Raw genomic sequence first — 26,044 nt, forward strand, 5'->3', positions numbered from 1 at the left:
GTTAATGTTATTTGAGGTGGAAACAACCCCAAACTATGTATTTGCTACACATTTTTTTTTTTTTTATTCTAACCAGTATTTTTTCTCTCTTCTTATTCCTTCAAAATAGCCAGACATTTATATTTAGACGGTTTATAAAGATACCTTTTTCATTATCCAGAAGAGGGAAAGTAGACAGCAAGAAAATACTTTTGCCCTCACTTACCGTAAAACTGGGGTTGATTAAAAGCTTTGTGAAGGTAATGAATTGAACTATGAAAGAATTCAAATACCTCAGGCAGAAATTTCCTTGCATTAGTGAAGCAAACATAAATGAAGGTATCTTTGTTGGACTTCAATTCCGGTAGCCTTTCAAGGACACAAACTTCAAATTAACGCTGTGTTAAATCAAAAAGGAGCTTGGGAGGAATTAGAAACTGTGTGCCACAATTTTCTTGGGAATACAAAAGCAGAAAACTTTGAGGTAGTTGACGAGCTTTTGTCTTCATACCTAGCACTTGGGTTCAACACATCTTTAAAAATCTATTTGCCACACTGGATTTTGATGTTTTCCCTGAGTACACGGGGTGAGATTCCACCATGACATCATTCAATTGGAGAGACGTTATTGTAAAAAGTGGAGTGAGTCTATGTTAGCAGCCATCTGTTGGTCATTCCAATATGAAACACAATCAGAGGATTGTAAGAGGAAAAATGTACCAAATGACTTCTCTTTGCAAGAAATAAGCATTTTTAAAACAATGATATATTTATAACTGTTTAAGTCTAAATAATTAATTCTATTCTTAATATCTAAGAAACTGCATGTGAAAGACCAATTCTCAGATTTCTAAAGAACATCCACGATTTTTAATAAATAAAAAACTTGTAGAATTGAACACAAAAGAACACTCTGAGAGCTCCCACATTTAGCAAAGTGTTTGCATTTAAAATTTTTGGCTTGACCTTACAACTACCTTCTAGCGGTCAGGGGCCACTAAGATTCACACTGTCAAAAATGATGGTGATTTATTTATTTTAATAGAGGAGACCCCAGGAACGTCCCCAGCCTTGGATCGACCCACACATACTCACAACAGAGAGCAAATAAAGCACACTGGGGACATTAAGCAATTAAGAATATAATTAATTTAAATGAAAACAATAATACCACCCGACCCATTCGGCAATATTACATTTAACAAATAAACACAAACACCACACAGCAAAGTCCATGTAAACCAAACTGGATGAAATGAGAGGTGATGAAGTTAAGTCCAGCGATCTGTATGTTGAAAGGGTGAAAGAAAACTCAGTCCTACTGGTAGTTACTGAAAGGATGAAGTCGAATGGATGGTTTGGGAGTGCTCCAATCTTAAGGAAAACCAATGAATTCCAGCAGAGTCCTCAGTGCACAGGTAGACAGACGACCGAGACCCCAACAAACGAATACAGTCCAGGACACAATGATTAATTAAGGTTTAAATAACAGCAGGCAGCACGACAGATAAATGTAACACACAATGCACCAAAACAAAACAAACTTTTTTTTTTCTCTATTGGCCCCCTGCCCTCCTTTTAACCTCCTTTGACCACCTTTGACCCCAACAGTCCCTGCAAGGACTGCTGGGAGATGAAGTTCTTCCTTAGTAGCACTGCTACAACCTTGCCTTCCCATTCCTGCTTGAACTTTTCAGATATGTGTCTTGTCCATTTTCAGCTAATATCATGTTTTGCGCACAACATTTTTGATCATACCAGATTAGGAACCATGCAATTACTCATCAGGATGAAGATCACGTACGCCCAGTCATTGTGATCCTTCAAATCTGTCTACAGAAAGAAAGTGCCTCAGATTAAATTCTTTAGATTATTTTGTGGGAGAAATCAAATCATCTAACACTAAATTGCTGATAGTCATATTTTAGGCAGAATCAAAAACACAGTGAATTCTAATTTAAAAAAAACATCAAAAGCTGGTGAGTGTAGAATTAAAATTTTGATTGCAAATATTGTGGTCTATCTTGGAGTTTCTTTCACCATTTTTAGTTTATAAGGACTATTTGTGATTTGGAATAACAAGCTCAATGTAAATTCTGTTTACTTGAAACTTGTATCATCTATAAAAAAGTAATAACAGCAATAATATAATAATAATAATAATAATACACATGAAGAAGTAGGAGATAAGACACAGCTAAGCAAAATTAAAATGATCAGCCTGACTATAACTTTCAGCTTTAAAAGCTTTGCTAAAGACTGGTTTAATTAAAAAAAATAAAAAACATCTGCCAAATGTGCTTATGTTAACTTCCATTAAAACTTGGCAAATATCTACCTCTGTTGTTCATTACCAAGTAATCACATCAATTTTTTGTTCACTCCTTGTTTGTGTATAATAAATCTATCTGAGTATTTTTGATTTTCCACATGAAATTGTGTTAAAATATTAAGAGCTATTTTTTATAAATTTTAAAAAATACTGTGTCTGTTCTTGCAGTTTAAAATAGGTCTAAAGGTGGCCTGGATCCAAACGTGAAAACAAAAGCCTTAAAGTTACTCAAAAAGTCAAAAAATGACTCATGCTTTTGCGCCCATATTGCAATATAGTATATCCAGTTCATTTTAGGAAGGAACAAAGCAAAACATTTTCATGATGTTCAGCCATTTTACAAAAGCGCTTCACCTCACTGCTTATCTTTCTCCCTTTGGTGCCAAGGGCAGAGTTTCAGCACTGAAATTAAAAACAAAATGGTGGTGGAAAATAGCCCAAATCAAAAATGAATTTTATCACAAGGTGAAAGGAACAAATGTATATTACAATCAAGAATATTTAGACTTTAAACATTTAGAATGAAGAGCACATTTTAATATTTCAGTTATATGCTGTAACTATTTTTGATTATTGTATACTTCTATCTCATGAGGTACATCATTACATTTCTTATGAACACCCTGAATTAGGGTGACTTAGGCTAATTCAGACTTTTTTCTAGTTTCCTTTCCTTTCAATCTTCACAAAGATGAATAATAAGCATTGAAGTCACGTTATCTTAAATCAAAACCTTTGCAGCTTCAAAGTGGATGTATTTGGTAAGTTTTTTAAGGCTTTTGTTTTAACATTTGGACTCTGGGGACCCTTAGTCCATTATAAATTGCCGGAACAGATGGGGTTTTTTTTTTTTAATTTACAAAACACGCTTCACTTTATAATACAATTTCATGTGGCAAATAAATAGTTACCATGCCTAGAAAGAAAGAAGTTTAACTTTGAAATTTCGGAAGCTATCCTTTAAGTCTCTGGGGTGGCTCGAAGTTCTTCAATCCCTGCAGATCACTGAATGATCTTGCTGCTGTGCATGTGGCTAATGGCAGTATATAAATAAAAGTAATCGCTTTTGCTTATTAAAAATGCTCTGTAGTCAACTTCCCATTTTAAAAACCCACTGATGTTGTGCATTGAGTGGATGGCAATTCTGTGTTCTCTGCTGACAGTATGTCAACCAAGCAAACTGAGCTGCAAGTTCAAGTGAGCAATATTGACAGGCATGGGCAGAGATCATGGTGATGTATGTCATGTCCTTTGCAAAAGTTTTTCCTTTAATGAGCAGTACCATTACACCTTTTGTGTCTTCGACATTTTTAAAAGGTTTGGAAGTGAATCTTTGACTCAAGAAGTTGGTTCAGCAGTCCAGCACCTCAAATACATTTTTCTCAAATAATCCTTGGCCTCAGAAAATTTATCATGCAAGCAGCGTGGAGGGGTCACTGCTATGGGCCATCTACAATTGGGAATTCATGTGCATTCTGCAGCACACATTCATAGAATCAGTGGAAGTATTCATCAGTGTGCTTACCATGAGGTGCTCTGACAGAACACCAATGTTCTTTTAGAAAAAAGACAGAGCAACAACTTCAAGCTCTAATTGGCTGAGTTAACCTATTTCTTTGGTTCCATTACAACCAGTAGCTGTCACATTTTGAAATTAAAAGAAAATGACTCCATTTGCTTTAAGTAACCATCTTTTAGCTAATCAGTTCATTTGTGTCAGAAACCTTTCAAGACGTTACCACTCCTACAACTTGTACAGAATGAGTTGGACCTCCTTATTCTTTTGGGTGGTGCTTTAGGTTCATAAGGTCCTTTGCTACATTCCTGGTGTCTCTGTACAGCTTATACTTTGTAAATGCATTCTGAAAAGCAAGGTTCATGTCTTGGGCTTTACTTTACACAAAGATGTCCTTCTCCTGAATGTACATAACCTCAGCTTGCAACCCCCGATGCATGCTCAGACATATTTTATTGCTCCATCATAACAATGGACTCTGTAGTCTGACATGACACAAAGCAATTACACACAGTTGATGAGCTTTGTCCCTCAATAACATTTGCACTGCAGTTCAGAAACCGATGCGCCGCACAGTTAAAATTGCTGCGCTATTGCTAGGACCACCAACAGGAGGAATAGGCTGATTATAAGCATGAGGTATTGCATCCAATTCAGTCTCCCTTGTCCCCCTTAGCAAAATTGTCAATCAAACCTCAAAATCAGTGATGTGTCATGATCAGGGATTGCACAGAAATCAGTGCTACAGAAGATCTCACCCTTCTCTACAGATCATTGCAAGGTCTAAATTCCATTCTCCATATTTGCAAGTGCTGTCCCTGCAGCAGGGAACCAATGAGAATGTGCATTTCTGCAGCTAAGTGACGAGTCACAATTGTGCGGCAATGCTTGATTGATTTCAAATCATAGAACAGGAACACTAATAAATGACTTATAAATAACGGCACACTGCAAGACATTGATTGCACCATGATAAAACTGGATAATGCACCTCACTCAATTTTGGTGAATCGCAACACAGTCTTCCTATTTGTCGAACTCTGCCATCTCAAACCCCTGATCATGTGATAAGCATTCAGATTTGCCTTTTCTTTTTTCTGCCAGCTGGTGAGGATTCGTTGTCAGTATATCATAGTAGTAGCAGGATCCATGTGAAATCAGAATCAAAGTCATTGCATTCAGGGATAGTTTGGCTTTGTCGGGCCCTCTGAACCCCTACAGATTTTGTTTTTTTTTTTTCCTCCATCCCTCTGGAGTTTTTATTTTTTTGTTTTTTTTTTCCTTCTAGCCATCTGACCTTACTTTTTTGTTCTTTTATTTTGCCTTATATAATTTCCCGTATTAGCAATTTGTTAGTATTCACATACCCCTTGGGGTCAGCCATTGTACAGCGCTCCTGGAGCAATTGAAGTTAAGGACTTGCTCAAGGGCCCAGCAGAGTAGGATCTCTTTTGGCAGTGACGGGGATTCGAACCGGCAACCTTTGGGATATCAGCTTCAGAGCCACCACTCCGCCCTTTATTCTTTATTACTTAGTATTGCCTAATCTTATTTTTACATTCATTTTTTTCTATAAACTTTTTTCTTTCTTCATCTTGTAAAGCACTTTGAGCTACATCATTTGTATGAAAATGTGCTATATAAATAAATGTTGTTGTTGCCTTCATTTCCTGTTCACAATTTATTATAAGAAAATGGCTGACAATGACATGTCATTTTCATAATATGCACTAGTTGAATTTGATCTTAACCCTCTTTTATATTTCAGTTTATGCATTAATAGTGCTGAACCATTCTGTGTCTGATCTTTCTTCTGTCTTTTTCGTGCTTTTCATCCAAAATGAACTTTTAGAAAAAAAAATATTGTGCCTTTCATGTTTTTGGACAGTAATTCAGTGTTTTTATTTGGTATATGAAAAAAGTAGTTATCAAAATTGTATATAAGAGTAAGCCAGAAGAAATGAAGCTGAAAACTCTGTTGTACTCATTTTGGCTCATGTCAAGCCCAAGTTTGAGATCTGAGGTTATGTTTGAGTAGACTGTCTCATTAAACCAACCTCTCTTTAAAAGCTGCTGCCAGTTCCTTAACCAGCCATCAAGAAAGCACAAGTGTGTCATGTGCCAGAGCCCAAAATCAAAGTACCAAGATATTAGGATGGACATGCTGAAAATCAGTCTGCATTTTAACCACCAGTCCTGTTCATTTCTCATTTTAAAAGAGAGAGACCTACACCGGTAAGAGAAGACCCCTTATGAGTCAGTGTAGGCAAACATCTGATAAGGCATTTGCTATAAGGGAGGATATCTGCCTTATAAGCTGGATTTCTGACATTTACAAAAAGCTGGATTTGACTTATCTATCATATATATTGGATATTTGATGTGGAAGTTAGACATTTTTCATATAAACTTAATTTGTGATGTATGATTAAGACATTTGCTAGAGAACTTGGATATTTTATATTTATTAGGGAAGCTGACTTACAAGAGGGTCATTTGTTCCATAAGATGGATACTTGATTTTTCAGACAGATATTTAACATGCAATACTTTTCATATAATTGTGACATTTGCCATATAAATGTGTTGTTTTGACATGTTCACACTAAAAAGTGTGCATTGTTTCATACAAGAGAAGACAGCCCTACTTAGAACTCCAGAAATGTCTACAACTTTCCAAAAATCCAAATGAACAGACACCTACAGCTTGTGAATAATATTCTGCGGTATTCTTTTGATGGGAGATGTTTGTTGAATTACACCCTGTACTTTGTGTTGCTAGTATTAATTTTCAAGTTGGTTTGCAGAGGCACTTGAAATTGTTGACTAAATATAAGTAGGTGTTTGAGTTTATGAGGTATATGTTGCTTTCACTTCGCTTATCCAATTTGAGCCTTGAGTGTTAAGAGTGTTAAACTCATTTATTCCCTAGTTCCCATATGGTTTAAATAAGGATTAAGCAGCCTGTTGAAACTGTTCTTCTTTGGCATTACAGTTCAAATTGTTAGACTCTTAATTACTCTAATTTAAAAAAATGTTCTGTGTAAGTCCAAGTTCAATACAAGTTCACAAAAAGCACTAATTATTCCATTACAGTTCTTCATTTTCAAAGCACCTAGGAATGGTGTTATAAAAACTAAAGTAAGATTGTTTGCATAAGTTCTGTTACATTAAGATCCATTCCTCCATTTCATCCTGCTTTTGGCTGATCGGGGCTTCAAGAAACTCAAGTCAATTCAAACATTATTTCCGGCGCCACATGCAAGTGGCAGCCATTCCAGCAGCTTGTGAATTTACCCTTGGGATTAATAAAGTATCTATCCTATCTGTCCGTCTGTCTGTAAGAGGGGAAACTGGCTTGTGTGGCATTGCAGATCTACAAGATGAAATAAACTTTATTCTGCATAGTGACATTAATATTATGCACCATTACAAGCCATATTCCATAGAAATAAGATTACAATTCAATATCAAAAGTAGAAATTGGTAATAAGACACGTCCATGAAAAGACTGACACTGGATACATTTAGAATTGCCAATGAATCTAATAAAATATATTTGGACTAAAGAATGTAAACAAAAATAACTGAAGAAAAACCATAGAAAGACAACAAAATAGCCACAACAATGACACCAATGATTGGAACTGAACTTGAATCCAAGGTTGGTGAAGCATCTGTGCCTTTTGCCAAAAATAAGAGATATTTGACTGTCTTGATTTTTCTATACAGTGGCATATCACAAACTCCACTACTATTATTATGTAGACCTTTGATCACCTGATCCTCCATTATACTCCTTCTTCTGATCTTCTTTTCATTTCTTGGTATGATTTACCATCTTTGAGGTAATATAACATCTTTCCTTGGCCTTCCTCTTGATTTTTTTTTCCCTCCAGTTTACCCTCCAACCCTATTTTCAACAGTCCTTCTCCTCTTAGCACATGTCCCATCCAGTTCTGATGCCTTCTTCTCACTGTTTTAAGCATGCACCTTTCTTCACCAGTCCTTTCCAGCACATTTTCATAAGATAATTTATCCATCCAACTGATCTTTTCCATCCTTCTCTATAGCCACATGTCAAATGCTTCCCCTCTGTTTACATCCCCTTTCCTCATTGTCCATGTATCTGCTCCAAACAACACAACACTGCAATTTACTGTTTTTATTATTGTGTTCTACCCATTCTTTTTGTTAGAAACTTTTGTTTTGTATTAAAAGGCTGCTTTTCCCATTGCTATAAGTATTTATATTTCTTTTTCACTTCTATCATTCCATGACTGCATACTTCCTAAATATTTAGAGCTGTCCACTTCTTCCAAGAGGTGTTCTTCAATTATTATTACTGGTTTTGTTGTTCTTTCCTTCGATTTTCGTTTCTTTGCATTGATCTTTATTTCATACATCTTGCATGTGGAATCTAATTTGTTCATTAGTTTATGTAGTCATTCTTTATTGCTTGATGTCATTGCTTTATTGTCTGCAAATCTTATTGATGTAATCCATCTTCCTCCAGTTTTCACCCCCAGCTCATTGTTTCTCAGGGCTGCTCTAATTTTTTCTCACAACATAGATGTTAAACAGGACTGGTTAGAGTGAGTATATATTATTATTAACACTATGTTGTAGTGCTCGCTTTTCCTTTTTGTTAAGGAATTTATGCCTTTGTTTTCATTTGTGAGTTGTATGAGAAAGCTTTTTTTAGGCTGGAAGAACGGCAGACAAACTTTAGTTTTACACAGGAGGGGCAAAACTCCTAGTTAGACACTGAATGGCTTATTACATCACAACAATATTCTTAAGTTACAAAACATGTCACCAAAGCCTGGCTTTTGAAGTTTTGGACATGCTGGAGCACCAAAGCCACTGATCTGCTACAGCCTGGATTATTGTGATCTGCTTTTTAAAAAGCACAATAAAAACACCATAAAAGTCTACACTTAGATGTTTAATAAGAATAATAGCATAAGAAATTTTGAATAACATAGCAGAACACCTCCTTCCCTCTCATTCATCTGATTGTATTGCTTGATCCCGATGAACCTAAGTTAATTGACAGCTTCTCGCTGTCTGTGTTTTTAAATCTAAGTAGCTCAAGGCAGATGGAGCAATATTTTGGCAGAGAAACCAGCCATACCACATATTGATTTCACCTTAATCTTTTAAAAGCAACACGCTTTATTAAAGATTAAACGTTATGAGCCTATTGAATTTTTTTTTTTTTGCTTTTTGGAAGTTAAGGTTTTCTTGATTTATACATCCAATTACCCTGCAATAAGTAAGAACAGCTTACATATAATTTTTTTCCCTTCAGTGAGTATTCAAAAGAAGTTCAAATGTCAGTTTAACAAATATTTCACTCAGAAATAGAGATTCAAGGGTGTGTCTGTCTAAACCAAGCTGATAATGCATGTCTGACTAGATATGATCCTGCATTGCCCTGCTGAGAGGCAGTAAGCCTAATGGGAATCATCAAATTCATTTTTCTCTCTTTTGGAGAAGCCTGCTTTAGATTTTAGTTTCACTTTCCTTTAATTAAGTTAAATATAGAAAATTGTTATATTGTTAAATTCCTTGTGTATTGGCTGGAGCCAGGGAAAAAATATGATGTTAACCATTAGTCATCTGCATTTTGCTCCCTCAGCAAGAAAACATTACCTAAACAAATACTTTTTACATCTTTATCCATGCATACATTGACAGCTTCTAGATACACATACCATTCATTGAAAAGCAGTACACCTTCTTTTACATATACATACATTTACATAAACTTTTTTTTACATATTGTGGACTTTAGGGGTCGCTGTCGCCCTGTTAAACCCAACAGACACGTAGTGTACGTAGACACAGGGTAAAAGCACATAAAAGATCTTTTAATTATATTGTCTTCTTCAAAGTCACTTTTAAGCACTACAGCCACCATACACAAATAAATCATTACAATATTGTCCTCCACACCTCCCAGCAACCTCTGTCCTACTCCTCCTGACTCCGGCTTGCTTGCTGGGTTCACACCAGTCCTTTAAATAGTCAGATGGAGAAGTTGTAATTTCTTCAGCCCAGAAGTACTTCTGTGCTTCCGTCCCCATGACTTTGGAGTACTTCCAGGCTATGTAGACAGTAAAGACTCCCCAGTCTCCCTGCATCATCTCCTGGTGGTACCCACAGTACCCAGCAGGGCTGTGAAGCTGAACTCCGGATCCCATGGTGCCCTGCGGGAATCCGGGGCACCACTGTTCTGCAAGGAAGCTGCCAACTAGCGTCCTGGGGGAGGCAGTGTCCCAAAGTAGCTGCCTTCCCCCATCCTTCCATTTCAGGGCTGTCCCAGCTGGGATGAGCTGCCGGCTGTCTCTTACAATATACAGTATAACATGATGTGTGGAGTACAAGTCCAAGGAGGTTCTGCCCAAGCTTTATAAAACACTGGTGAAGTGTCATCTGGAGTACTATGTGCAGTTTTGGTCTCCAGGCTACAAAAAGGACATAGCAGCAGTAAAAAACGTCCAGAGAAAAGTGACTAGGCTCATTCCAGGGCTACAAAGGGACGAAAGATTAAAAGAGCATTTTGCTTTCAGTTTAAGCAAAAGAAGATTAAGAGGTGACATAATGGAAGTGTTTAAAGTTATGAAGGGAATTAGTCCAGTGGATCAATTTATTTTAAAATGAGTTCTTCAAGAACACGGGGACACAGTTGGTAACTTGTTAAGGGTAAATTTCACACAAACATTAGGAAGTTTTTATTTACATAGAGAACCATAGACACTTGGAATAAGCTACCAAGTAGCGTGGTAGCAGTAAGACTTTAGGGACTTTCAAAACTCGGCTTGATGTTTTTTTTAGAAGAATTAATTGGATAGGACTGATGAGTTTTGTTGGGCTGAATGGCCTGTTCTGGTGTAGATTTTTCTAATGTTCTAATATGCCAAAATTGATACCAATAAAAAACAAAAAATAAAAATCTCTTATGCTGTTGTAAGCCAAATACATAATGTGTAATAGTGACAACAGATACACTGGAGAAGCAAGGGCAGGACAACCCCCAAAAAGGAAATGGTTTTGCAGGTGGTGGCCACAGGCAATTGCTCTCTCTTTTCCTTCCTGATACACTTCCAGAATGGCACATCCATTCTTGCCATCACCAGAAGGTTTGCTGTGTCCCCCAGCACACTCTCAAGACTATTGGAGAGATACCAGGAGACAGGCTGTTACATGAAGAGAGCTGGACAGGGCCGTAGAAGGGTATGAGCCTTGCAGTAGGACCAGTATCTACTCCTTTGTGCAAGGAGGAACAGGAGAAGCACTGCCAGAGCCCTACAAAATAACCTCCAGCTGGCTACTGGTGTGCATGTTTCTGACCAGACTGTCAGAAACAACCTCCATAAGGGTGGCATGAGGGCCTGACATCTTCTAGTGGGACCTGTGCTCACAGCCTATCACCATGCAGGTAAACTGACATTCACCAGAGAATATCACAATTGGCAGCCCAGAGATCTTTAATGACTAAAGAGAGTGAGGACTTTGGTTTTACATCTCATTTGAAAGATGACACTATTTTTACAGCACAGTGTCCCCTTCACTGCACTGGGGAATTGGGATCCATATTTAGACCAAATGGAATCCGCCACCTCCTGCCCCACCAAAACCTCTTCTAGCTGCAACCCAAGCTTTATCCTGGGTGGCTTTCCGTTCAAGTACTGGCCAGGCCCACACATGCTTAAATGAGAAACATTTGTTTAGAGACAATACAACTGTGCAAGGGACAACCATACTAAAAAGGTGAGGGTGCAGTTGGTGTAGCAGTTTTACCTGTAAATCTTACGCAATGGCAAATGCTAGCAGAGTGGCAAGACACAAGATGGTCATCCAGCATCATCAAAGTCTCAATCAAGTTAAAATTTCACACCAGACAGGTGTTTCCAGATGTGGTCTTTAGCAAAAACACCAACAAATGGGCAAGGTTGAGGGCTGGAAACACATTGATGTGCTACAGCAATAGTACAACAAATGAGAAATACATCAACTTTACTCCCCTTCAAAATCAAAACATGTCAGGTCAGACCTTGCAGAAACCACTGGGACCCTAGAACATGATTCTACAGTCTAGAGAAGTCTTATGAGGAGTGGTTTTCCTGGAAGAGATGAAACCAAAACCCAGTCCAAATGACTAACTTACAATCAAAGCATAAGAACTGAGGTGAAGAAAAATGGCAACAGGTGCTCTGGACTGAGGAGTCAAAATTTGAAATTTTGGGCTCTTACAGACAGCATTTTGTCCACTGAAGGGCTAGAGAGTGGTGCATTGATGAATGACTGCAGGCAATAGATAAGCACCTTGGAGTTAGTGATTTGATCAGTATTAATGGCAACATCACTAATAAGTACAGGCGGATTCTTTCCATCATGCAATACTATTCTGGAGGCACCTGATTGATCCCAATTTCATTATACAACATGGCAGTGACTCTAAACACATGGCCAAAATCATAAAAAAAAAACACTACAGTGAAAAGAGCACAAGATGTTTTGGTCCCCCACAGAACCATGATCTCAACATCATTGACTCAGTCTGGGATTACTTGTAGAGATGGAAGCAAGTAAGACAGCCAAGGTCTGCACTGAAAATGTGGCAAGTTCTCCAGAAGGCTTGAAACAACTAACTATGTAAATATCTTCAGAATGCAATTTGTAGCAGAGAATTGCTTCGTTTTCCAAGTGAAATTATCAAAGAAATTAAAAACAGCAATCGGTAAGAAAGATGCATTAGAAATCACCTGCGTCTCCAATGTATATATTGACCTGAATTTCCCCAATATGGTATGCATAGTTCTTATCTGCAGTCAAACATTCACATCAGAGGACACCTTCCAGGCTCATCAGTGGTATGTCGCACCACTAACATGTCATTTCCCTTTCCCTCTACAGCTCTGAGAAGACTCCCTTTGGGGGCAACTGATTTTGCCTCTTCGTCAGAGCACAATAAAGCTTGGGTTCCATGGAAAAGGGTGTCAACTACTGGAGCTTTTTCTTGACCAAGACAAACTTGATGAATAACAGTTATCTTATGCCTTTTTGGGCTTTTCTTTCCATTTGAAACTCACTGACAAGATTGTGTCATCATACGCTTTACTTAGTTATCATTTGTGGACTTAAACAGGTGGACCTGGCTGGCATTCAATCTTTTTGCATCTCTGGGCTGTTGTCATGGAGATCACAAAATTCCTGATAGCATGGGCATGACATTGGACAAAGGCTGAAAAACAGCAAACAAAATTGAAACATCTACAAAATCTTAAATTACTGTCACATAATCTAAATATCAGGTGTCCAGTTGTATGGTCACAATGTCCTAAAACATGTATTTTAGTTTAAACATTGTCCTTATATTGCTAAATACACCACTTCCAGAAAGAGCTCTCATGCATAACAGAGAAGCTCGTGCAGAGAAAATTGAGCTTTTAAACTACAAATAGAAGCTTGTGCTATGAGAGTTTATTGAATAATGAGTGAGTGGACTGTGCCGTGGAGTGAGTCTTATTTCGAGATTAATAACAGTTTTCTAACAGGAGACTTACAAGTAGTTAATGATTTATTAGTACAATAAGTTAGTCCTATTCAAAGCTGCAGTTGCCAGGGACTATGCCTAAACACAAGACAGGACTCAGGCCTGGATAGGGCACCATTCCATCAAACACACACAAACACATCCACACTCACCTTTTACCAGCACTTTACACACAATGATTAATCTAACATTAACAAATATTTGGATTTACACTAAGACTGAGCTGCATCTACCAGCTGATCACATCTGCACATGCAAACCACAAGTCTTATTCTTTGCCCTGTACACTTTCATTGCAAAACCTATTTAGTGACATACATTTGTCTTGGGCACTTTAGTTGCGGTGCTCATGGTAGAGGACAAATTTAGCATTGAGGCCCCACAGCTCCAGAGTCCTAGGTTCAAATCCCAGGCTGTTCAAAATCCCTAAGAAGTTTACATGATTTTCCTTTGTTCATGTGGAAGTTTTTTTCTGGATCCTCCCATTTCCATTTTCCTGCTAATAACATACAGTTAGATTGGCAAAACTAAATTGGTCTAGTAAGGGAGAGTCCAGCTGTGTGATAGTTTGGCTTCCTATCTAGAACTAATTTTTACCTTGTGCCTGATGTTTCTGGAAAAGGAACTTGGAATCAGTGGCCTTATATTGGTAAACAGTGCCTTCCAATTGTCTCAAACATTATGGTACCCTGAAATGGGGGATCATGTATAAAAAGTGCTATGTTCCTACATGGTGTGACTACAATATATACAAAAACGCTTAAATTAAAGTCTGAAAAGTGCAATTTAATCACGTCTGAAACGTTTGATTTAAAAGTTTAAGCTGTGGAGCACAGGGGTAAATCAATGAAAAATGTGTCTTTCTCCCAAACATTATGGAAAACACTGTATATGGGTTTGTAAAACCAAACAAAGAACTAAACATCTCTGTCTTATTTTCTTTATAGGTCAGACTGTTTGCTATGGAGGATCAAAACATCCATGTTATAAAATAGCTTATTTTCAAGATATGTCCAGCAGGGTAGCATTTAAAGAAGCCAAAAATGCATGTGAAATTGATGGTGGTACCCTACTCAGCATAGAAAATGAAACCGAACAGAAACTGATAGAGAAACTTCTACATGACCTAACATCATCAGGGTCTGGGGTTTCAGATGGAGACTTCTGGATTGGCCTGACCAGGAATGGGGATGGGGGAGCGCAGACTACTTTTGCAGCCTGTTCTGAGCTTTACAAATGGACAGATGGAAGCGTTTCTGAGTTCAGGTAAGTAAAATGCAGTCAACATATAGACTCAATTGAAAGATCAGTATGGTCCATGTAAGTGACTTTGCCATTGTTTTAATGCAGAGCTTTGTTTAGTTTCTTACCTCTGTTAATTCTAAATTTATACAGTGAGCTGCTTCTTCTTTTGGCTGCTCCCATTAAGGGTTGCCACAGTGGATCACCTTTTTTCATATATCCCTGTCCTCTGCATCTTGCTTTGTTACACCCATTACTTGCATGTCCTCTCTCACCACATCCATAAACATTTTCTTAGGCCTTCATCTTTTCCTCTTGCCTGGCAGCTCTATCCTTAACATCCTTCTCCCAATATACCCAGGATCTCTCCTCTGCTCATGTCCAAACCAACGCAATCTCACCTCTCTGACTTTGTCTCACAAACCACCCAACCTGAGTTGACCCTCTGATGTACTCATTTCTAATTCTATCCATCCTCATCACACCCAAAGCGAACTTTAGCATCTTTAACTCTGCCACCACCAGCTCTGTCTCCTGCTTTCTGGTCAGTGCCACTGTCTCCAGCCCATGCAACATAGGTGATCTCACTACCATCCTGTAGATCTTCCCTTTCTCTCTTGCTGATACCCATCTGTTACAAATTACTCCTGACACTCTTCTCCAACTGTCCTACCTTGCCTCTCTTTTTCACTTCCACAATCTCCATTATTTTGTACTGTTGATCCCAAGTATTTAAACTCATCCACTTCACCAACTCTACTCCTTGCATCCTCATCATTCCACTGACCACCCTCTCATTCACCCACATGTATTCTGTCTTGTTCCTACTGATCTTCATTCTTCTCTTCTCTAGAGCATATCTCCATCTCTCCAGTGTCTCCTCGACCTGCTCCCTACTCTCGCTACAGATCACAATATCATCAGCAAACATCATAATCCACAGGGATTCCTGCCTAATATCATCTGTCAACCTGTCCAAAACCATTGCAAATAAAGAGCTCAGAGCCAATCCCTGATTTAATCCCACCTCCACCTTGAATGCATCTGTTACTCCTACTGCAGACCTCACCACAGTCACACTTCCCTCGTACATATCCTGCACACTTCTTACATACTTCTCTGCCACTCCTGACTTCCTCATACAATACCACAACTCCTCTTGGGGCACCCTGTCATATGCTTTCTCCAGGTCCACAAAGACACAATTCAACTCCTTCTGTCCTTCTCTTTACTTCTCCATCAACATCCTCAGAGCAAACATTGCATGTGTGCTGCTCTTTCTTGGCATGAAACCATACTGCTGCTCACTAATCATCACCTCCCTTCTTAACCTAGCTTCCACTACTCTTTCCCATAATTCTTGCTGTTACCCTTACTACTTCTGCTGTAGTTACCTAGCTGTTTGGCACCTCTTCACTTCCACCCAGTGCCTCCTCCCTAAACTCAACCTTGCAGTATACCTTTTTCAACTTCCACCATTTAATCCTTGGCTCTGCCCTCACTCTCTTCCTCTTCTTGATCTCCAACTTCATCCTACAGGACACCATCTTATGCTCCCTAACTACAATTTTCCAATGCTCAATCTCCTTCAGATTGACTCTTATGCAAAGGATATAATCTATCTGTGTGCATCTTTTTCCACTCTTGTACGTAACCCTATGTTACTCCCTCTTCTTAAAATACGTATTCACCACAGCCATGTCCATCCTTTTCATAAAATCCACTATCATCTGATCTTTTTCATTCCTCTCCTTGACACCATACCTACCCATCAACAACAGCAACAACATTTATTTATATAGCACATTTTCATACAAACAGTATGAAACCCATCACCCATCACCTCCTTGTCTCCTCTGTTCCCTTCACCAACATGACCATTGAAATCTGCTCCAATCACCACTTTCTGTCCCTTAAGTACACTGTCCATCACTTAATCCAACTCACTCCAGAAATCATCTTTCTTATCCATCACACTCCCAACTTTTTTCATTATCATACCTCCACTTTCCAGCTTCATAATCATTACTCTGCCTGACACTCTTTTCACTTCCAAAATCATCTTGCCATACTTCAGAATAACCCCAACTCCATTTCTTCTCTCATCAACACCATGATAGAACAATTTGAATCCGCTTCTGATCCACTAGGCCTTACTTCCCTTCCATTTAGTCTCTTGCATACACAATATATCAACCTTCCTTCTCTCCATCATATCTGCTAACTCTCTCCCCTTGCCAGTCATACTGCCAACATTCAAAGTTCCTACCCTCAGTTCCACTCTCTTTACCTTCCTTCTCTCCTCTTGCCTCCGGAGATGTCTCCCCCCTCTTCTTCTTCTTCTTCTTTGTCTAACAGTAGCCCAATTTCCACCAGCACCCTGTTGGCTAACAGTACTGGTGGTGGCCATTGTTAACGCAGGCCTCAACCGATCTAGTATGAAAATTTGTATTGTTGTCTGTATATTGATCTCGCAAAATTTTACACTGGATGTCCTTCCTGACGTAAGTGCCAAAGTAAACTCAAACTAGTAATACAGCACCAAAATATACATAAATATCAAAACAGACAAAAACAAGAGAAAGGGTTGGGGATCCACCCGGTATATTATAAATATTGCTGGGAAGCCAAATTCAATGATGCCAAGTAATTTTCAAAAGACCGAGTCCAAAACGGGATTGTTGAGTCTGGAAACCTGGAGGTTCTTATAGCTGGGAGGAAGGAAGAGGCAGGTCTTTGGAACAGTAGCAGGAAGTGAAGTCAGGATCTGGGTTGTGACTGGAAGTACAATCTGTGGAGGACAGGTTTTGTGGTTACTGTATGTAGGGAGAGGAGAAAAGTCATTACTACACTCTGCCTACCCCCTGTGCGGTCCAGTATGTTTGATGAAGCCCATTGATTGTCTCCTATGCACATGTATGACAATAGATAGAACTTTTTGTCCCCAGGGGGAAATTTGGCTTTTTATAGAAGCATAAATAGGGAGATCAGCAAGTAAATAAATAAACAGATAGCTAAATAAATAAATACACACACTTTGGTCTGGACACAAACCAGAATGACTATAACGCAAGAAAAATAAAAAGAAAGAAGTACTGATTTGGCTGTCACAGTCACAGTGAGGCATTATGCAAATGCATTGCTGTTTGATATAAAGGAGCCCCAGTAGTGTTTCTTGACACAGTTCTGTTGAATAATTTGTTCCTTTGCTACAACCTCCAGATTGGTTACAAAGATGCCTTTCAACCAAAGTAAGCCATACAAATTGTAAGTTATGGCAGTAATTATTAAGGTCTTTAGGAGCAAATTATATTTTTTATTTACCTTACTGCCAATACTAGTAGGGTGACACCTTTTATTGGCTAACTGAATCAATTACAATATGCAAGCTCTTGAGGCAACTGAGGCCTCTTCTTCAGGCAGGTTGTAATCTATTACAATATATGACAACCTGCCTGAAGAAGGGGCTTCAGTTGCCTTGAAAAATTGCATATTGTAATTTGTTTTGTTAGCCAATAAAAGGTGTAATTTTTCTTGACTTCTCCTTACTGCCAATGTTAATATTTCAGTGTCACGTTTAATCTGTTTTATTGAGACACTTAATTTGGTGGGCTAAACAAAGCCAGTAATGCTACTGCTTTAATGCCCATTGAGCAGTCCCATGCCACCTATTGAGTTTAAGTGGTACGGTAAAGCTAAAATGTGTCTGACAGTTATCAGCAAAAGTACTTACTAAGTCTATAATACCTTCTGCAGAATTATTTGTAATATCTGTTGCAGAAGGCGAAACAATTGTATTAGCAACTCTTATTTTAACCATAACAGGACAAGAAAAGACAGAGTCCATAAAACATTCAAACTTAATGTTTGTAGGTTTAAACTGAAAAATGCAGAGGTACAGAAAAATGGTAAAAAATCAATGCACAAAATTTATCAATGATTAATTTTATCCATCCATCTAACCATTTATTATACTGGCATGTTTAATGCATTCACAACAGTGCATCAGTGTCAAGTGCTGTCTAGCAGAAAGCAATGTTGTGATATTGATTGGAAAGTTGTGGGCATTCAGGTCATGCATCAGTCAACTAAAGAAGAAAACATATTTAATTGTGGAATCAAGGAAGAATTGTCAAACAAAAACAGAGATAAAAACACCTACTACAGTCTTTAAGGACATTTTTAATAATTCCCTTCAGTGCACTTCAGCTTTTTTACAGACTTTGAAATATCTGGTGCAGGTCAAAGTCATCCACTGGCAAAAGGACGATTGAACAATTAAGTTCCATCTTCTGGAATTAGGTGGCACTGACAGGCAGGTGTTGATTACCAGCAAAGAAATTTTGTTCTTGATGCCAGAAAGGTGGCATTGTTAATACTTGATGAACAAATGACAGCTCGGCTAGGAACAATGAAGCTACTAAGACATAAAATTAATTGTGTGAAAAAAAATCAGGTTTGGGCAGCAGTTTCCTACTGGATTTCTTATCATTTTGCATTTTATTAATCAAATACATTTTAACAGGCAAAAAGCTGTAAAAGGATTAGGATGAATGTCAATAATTTCTTCATTTTCTTTAACTACATTTTCAGTTTGTGTTTGCTTAATAGTAAGAATAGCAGTACATTCAAGATACCTGAGCAGTATTTTATTTTGATCAGCAGCAATTATTTCTTTTTATAAATTCATTAACTGGTTTGTTAGGGGTGCCACATACACTGTAGTATGTAATGTTTGTCACAATGCTTTGAATTATTTTAGATTTGAGTGAAGCATCTCTGTTAACTTTGCATACCCTATCTATGTTTGCTCTGGTTTCTTCCTAGAATCCAAACTAGAAGTATTTGTTTGGAGGATGTATCTAGCATGGGTTCATACTTTCTGGAAAATAGTTCTTTAAAAACTACAGCCATTACAAAAATCATGCATTTCCCTCCTTTTGTGTGCTGGTGAGCAATTGCTTGGGTTACGTTTGTTTTCATTGTGAAGTAAAACAACCAGAACATGAAGGAATCGTTGATTTCTATTTATGAGGTTTATCCATAGTCCATCCAGGTAGCTGTGCATCACTATCATCAGAGCGGGATGACCTGAATTGTAACATTATCTCGGTGACACATAGCTGGTAATTAGCATAGTAAAAAGAAACAACATGGCTGGGCAAAGACCTTGAGCAAATGGCAGCAACCTTTTAAAGAATAAGACCAAATGGCACTGCTTGAACAATAAAAAGTAGTGTTGATCAGCAAAATTCACCAAAATATTTTTCACAACAAATATGTTGATGACCTTCTATGGTGAACATTTTCTTCGATATTAGCTGTGCAGCCAACTTAGATTAATATTTTTGTTTCCTCTCACCATTTGATGCTTTGGGAGGCTAGCATGACATCACAGAGCTATAGCAGCCATGCATTAAATTTCTACACTTGTATTCTGTAGATATACTCCACATCACATTTTACATAGTTGCCCTGTCTGCTTCACCATATTATATATGACTAACCATGTGCAACTCCAGCCCAAGCAAAACCTCTCAGTATTTTCATTTGAGTTGTACATTAACTGACCATAAGGAGAATATTATGAATACTGCCACTGAATATCTATTTCTGATCCCTCCATGCTGCATTGCTAATCTTGTATGCCTGCTGAATGCATAAGCAATTAGCTATGAATAAAGCAGCTAGTCAGAGAAAACCTTAAAGGAGACTCATCGTCATTGGTTACAGTATGAGACATGCCACCGTGAAGTCATAAGCGAACTTGATGATAGTGCTGCTGGAATAATTAAGTGTACAGTCATAAGTGTAAAATGGCATAGAGAAGTGGGCTCAGTACACAACCCTGAGGGGAACCAGTGAAGGGTGGAGAGGTTGTGGGTGCGAATTCTAACAGTTTGTGGGTGGCCAGTGAGGAAATCGTTCATCCAAGCACAGAAGGTTCTGGAAATACAGCTTATCAATTAGTATACTAGGAATGATTTTATTAAATGCAATCACTGTAATTGACAAATAACATCTTTACATAGGTCCCTGAGTGTTGCATCTATTTGATCTATAAGCAAACTTTTGAGGGTCGAAGGTGTCAGGGAAGCTGGTTGTAATGTGCTGACCAATAAGCCTTTCAAAACATTTCACAACTGTTGATGTCAATGCAATTGGTCTGTAGTCATTAAGGTTATTAATGACTGACTTTTGAGGGACAGGGATGATAATAGCTCACTTAACACAGGGAGGAAAGGTGGCCTGTGCCAGCGACAGATTCAATAAATTAGTAAGGCTCCTGCCAACCGGTCAGCACAAGCTTTAAGTACCATGCCAAGTATGCCATCTGGTCCAGCAGCTTTCCTCTGATTCCCTCTCTTGAGCACCCTTTAAGTTCCTGAAAAATGAGCATATCGCAGCTGGGAGTCTGTGGGGGCAGAGTGTCAGTGCAAGACCAACTTGCCTCAAAGCAGGCAAAGAAAATATTTAGTACCTCGGCCAATGAGGCATCGGCACAGATTGGTTCATGGGTACTGCTTTTAGAGCTGATGATTAGTTGTATTCCCTGCTATACCTGCTGTGGGTTATTACTTGTCACGTGGGCCTCTACTTTGCCATTAAAGGCCATTTTAGCAGTTTTGTTGCCTCTCCTCAGATTTGCTCTTGCTGCACTCTACTGGGCCTTATCCTTAGACTAGAAGGCAATGTTTTGATTTCTCAACATAGACTGAACCTCATTGGTCATCCATGGATTTTGGTTGGGGTAGACCCATATGTGTTTATGGTAGATGTAGGGCTCTGTTAGCATGCTTTAGGTTGAAATAAGCACTGTCCAGTGTGTGCTTCCCCCAGTGGAGTACTGTATGTATTGAACAAATTTAGGGAGTACAGTCTGTAAGGACATGCTTAATTAAAATCTTCGGCTACAATGTGAGCACTATCGGGATAAGCTTGTTGATGCTTGTTGATTACATTGTGTAGGTAGGCAAGGGCTGAGCTAATGTTAGTGTTAGGAGGCATATGAACAGTAGTAATGATCAATGCAGTCAGCCCCCTTGGTAGATAGAATGTTATTGCTTCCAAATCAAGAGAGCAGTGTGTGTATAAAATCTCACGGTTTGTACACCAGTCATTGTTAATATGCTTGCAAATACCCCCACCTTTCTTCTTGCTGGAGTCTCAGTTCCTGTCAAGGTGGTAGATGGTATGGCCTGCCAGTTGCCCAACAGTGTCCAGGATAAGTAGGTGCAGTCAGGTTTCCTTAATGATCATCACACAACATTTGCAAATACAGAGGTTTGCAGCCATTAGTAATTCCAGATCATCTAATATGTGGACGATGAATCTGGCATTTGTGAAGAAGGGGCTTATCCTGCTGCTTCCTTAGTCTAACCTTAAGGCCCACGCAGCATCCACGCTTCTGCTTGTGCTCCTAACAACGTCTGCACTGCCTCTCGGACCCAATAACAATTCAAGGATCTCCTGGAGGCCTCGCTATATCCTGGTGAATCTGCTGGTAACTGCTTGTAATGTCTATATGGCATCATAATCCAATTAAATATGTCCATACGCCTATACAGATCCATCTTTGCACACCTTGCGCATAATACATACATACACATTAACACAACCAAGCACCGAAACAGAGAGCCAAGAGCCCCCAAGGAGCTATATAAATGTTGTATTTTCTTTGTGATTATGGTTCCATCTGCATCTTTTGTTGAGTGATGCACAGTGTACCCATGGAGCACTGCTGCTTCACAGCTCAGGTCACATTTTCAGGCTCAAAGAGAATTGTTTGCATCTTAACATCAGCAAAACCAAGAAAGTGGTTATTGAATTTCACTGCACCAAAGAGCCTCTGGGTGCCCGTTCACTTTCCAAGGAGTGGATGTAGAGGTGGTGCACTCCTACTCTGGAATACAGAGGAATTACAGTATATAATAAAGGACAGAGCAGGCACTTTTTTTTCAGGAGACTGTGTTCCTATAATGTGGAAAGTGACAACTTTCACATCTTCCATAACTGTTTGATGGCCAGTGTGATTTTCTACATTATGGTGTTCTTGGCTGGTAACATCACTTCAAGAGAGGCCCACCAAATCAACAAGCTAATTAAAAGTGTGCTAGAGTTTCCATGGAGCAATATCAAATATGTTATATTATAGAACGCTTTGTTAAAAGAATGGTCAAATTTCAAGAAATTAAATGATAATGGACCTACAGTTAAGGGAGAGGGCAGCAGATCATCCTTGGGCATATGTGAATAAGGGATGTTCACCAAATAATATACAGAGAACTATGGGTATCATAATAAAGCAAATACAAACCCCCCAAATCCACACAAAAACCTAAAAGCTCAAAATAGCTTACTTCAGTAACTCAATAATTCAAAACTCAATTGTAAAAATCACACTGAAAGAATAATGCATGAATACTCAAACAAATGAATGAGCATTGAAAGAAAAAGAAATCTATAAACTGACACAGCTGTGTTCTGAACCTGACAGTAGCCATCCAACAATTCTGAAACTTCACTAAAAAGATAGGATAGGGATTCAGCTTCCCAGCAACCATGGCAACTTACACATGTGAATTTCCTCTTGGGATTAATAAAGTATCTATCTATCTATCTATCTATCTATCTATCTATCTATCGGCAGATCCATAATTAGGCATTTCCTATATATCTCCGACATCGACTGGAAGAGTTTTTCCCACTCCTCCACGCAGAATTCTTTAAGCTGCGTGATATTTGAGGGGTATATTGTGTGCACAGTCTATTTCAAATTTTTTTTTCAGCCATTCTTTGGTATGTTCAGGGACACTAATGTTCCGTGGTCCACTTTCTGTTAAGCTTCAGTCTTCTGACAGGTGGTCTAACAATATCCACAAGCTCTACCACACAATGGAGAATTCATACTGGATTCTATGATGGTGAACAGCCCAGGCCCTGATATAGCAAAGCAACCCTAAACTATAATATTGCTATGGTTGTTATGGTTGGAGGAAGTCGGGAGAAGCAGAAACATATGCGAGGGTGGTGCTGGATATGTATGAGGACAGTGTGACTGAGGTTGGAATGACAGACTGGTTCAAGGTGAATGTGGGGTTGCATCAAGGATTGGCCCTGAGCCCTTTCCTGTTTGCAATGGTGTTGAGTAAGTTGACAGATGAGGTCAGACAGAAGTCTCCGTGGACTAAAATGTTGTACATTTTTATCTGTAGAGAGAGTAAACAGAAGGTTGAGATAAACCTGGAGGTACACACTGGAGAAAAGAGGAAAGCGTGTCAGTTGGAGTAAGATGGAGTACATGTGAGTAAATGAGACAGAAAGTGGTGGAAGGGTGCGACAGCAAAAAGCAGAGGACGTGAATGTAGACAAATTTATATACTTGGGTTCAGAGAAAAGCCAAGCAAAATTACACCTTTTATTGGCTAACTAAAAGTTAGCCAATAAAAGGTGTCATTTTGCTTGGCTTTTCTCTACATTCATAATGGCTAACACGGTACAACAACCTAGTACTATATACTTGGGTTCAAAAGTCCAAAGCAACAGAGAGTGCAGCAGAGAATTGTAGAAGAAAGTGTGCAGGCAGGGTGGACAGGGTGGACTACAAGAGTGAAAGGGAAGGTCAATAAAACAACAGTGAGACCAGGTTTGGAGATGGTGACACTGACAAAAAGATAGGAAGCACAGCTGGAAGTAGCAAAGTTGAAGATACTACAATTTTTGTTCAGAGTAATGAGGATAGACAGGATTAGAACTGAGAATATTAAGGGGACAACACAGGTACAACAGTCTTGTGACCAAGTGGGAGAGGCTAGAGTGCAATGGTTTGGGTACGTGCAGAGGAGAGATGAGGGATTCATCAGGAAAGCAATGTTGAGGATGGAACCGAAAGGCAAGAGGAAATGAGGAAGGCCAAAGAGGAGGCTTATGGATGTGGAGAAGGAGGACATGAAGGCAGTCTGTGTGGCAGAAAATTATATAAAAGACAGGACTAGATGGAGATGAATGATCTGCTGTGGTGACCGCTAAATGGGAGCAGCTGAAAGAAGATGAAGCTATGGTTGATATTAGGTTCTTGTTGTAAAAAGCTGTTTTCTATTTTCAACAAACATGTCTTCTGGATCTGAAACCAAATAACTCTTATCTTTGCCTCATCTGTGTTATTGACTTTTTGCACAAGAGAAATCTGTGCTTATGTCTATTTAAATTATTTAATGGACTAAAAAATGTTTGCTATATCACCTTTACGTACAGATTCTAATGAATTTAAGATATGTTCAAATGTACTGTTTCACATGACAGTATATTACTTGTTTAGTACATGAACTGTATTTTTTTAGTTATGATGTATATTTCATGTGACATGTTTTTCAGTACCTTGTGTGTAATTTACTTAAGTTAGTGTAACATTTTATTTGCTGTAAACATTTTGAGGATATAATCTATATGCAGTAATTTCAATTTGAAAATGAATGCATTTTATCTAACAACTAGCAAAATACCCGCGCTTTGCAGCAGCGAAGTACTACCTTAAAATTTTAATTAAGAAGAAAAGTAAACCTTTTTAAACTGAGGGAAAATATACCAATAATTATTTGTTAAGGATCTCTTTGTATGCCATGTTGTCAGTTCGGCCCTCTGGTTGTAATATGACTAAGCTGTGCGCTGAGCTTACTCTTGAGCATGCAACGTACAGTTGGCCATGTGAACAGTAATCTTGTTTCAAATCTCACAGCTTTGATTGCTGCTGTTATAATCGGTTTGAGTTTCATGGTTTGTTTCAATTATGACAGTATTTGCAGGACTTGTGTTGAAGTGACATTCGGCATCTGTCAAGTGTTGTAAGCATACAACCGGTTTCATCGATAACTTCGCATCCAGCTTTTGAGAGTTTAAACATTCATAAACATCAAAGTGTCCACTACTGAAATCGTCACCTGTGAATCTAAGATGTTTAAGAGGCATTGATGGTTGTCCAAAGGTGTAAAATATTTGAAAGTGACAACCGAATAATTCAACTCACATGCAGAAGCATAGGTGAAGGGCTTAAGCATTTCACTCTTATAGTGCTCCTGTGTAGTATAATTATCTCCTGTATCGTCATCAGTCCACACCTTGAACCTGTCCCAGTCATTCAATACATAAGACACAATGGATATCAAGAGTGAGCCTGATATGGCCGTGCAATATGTAACACAGAGAATGTAAAAGGCAGGTGCCATCTCCGGGTATGGAAACCACTCGGTAAGTAACAGTTCTTTGATCGATGGTGATCACCTCGATAGACATGTTAATGGGGGTACAGTTGGAACGATAAAGGAAATGGGTACCTGAGCAATGTAAACTAAGTCTAAAATACCTACACAATAACTATAATCGTAATAAACGAACAATAAAACAGTGGAGAAGC

At 38.6% G+C, this 26,044-nt stretch overlaps 1 protein-coding gene across 2 annotated transcripts in view; it reads left to right on the forward strand.

Annotated features, from left to right (window-relative positions):
* chodl (chondrolectin) overlaps window positions 1-26,044 on the forward strand; it is a 65,292-nt gene that overhangs the window by 22,007 nt on the left and 17,241 nt on the right. For both annotated transcript variants that reach the window (XM_039744961.1, XM_039744960.1), the window contains exon 2: window positions 14,340-14,658. In XM_039744961.1, the coding sequence (XP_039600895.1) occupies window positions 14,340-14,658 (319 nt within the window). The remainder of the gene's footprint in view (window positions 1-14,339; window positions 14,659-26,044) is intronic.

The sequence above is a fragment of the Polypterus senegalus genome, chromosome 2 (genome assembly GCF_016835505.1).
Source record: "Polypterus senegalus isolate Bchr_013 chromosome 2, ASM1683550v1, whole genome shotgun sequence".
Taxonomy (NCBI): domain Eukaryota; kingdom Metazoa; phylum Chordata; class Cladistia; order Polypteriformes; family Polypteridae; genus Polypterus; species Polypterus senegalus.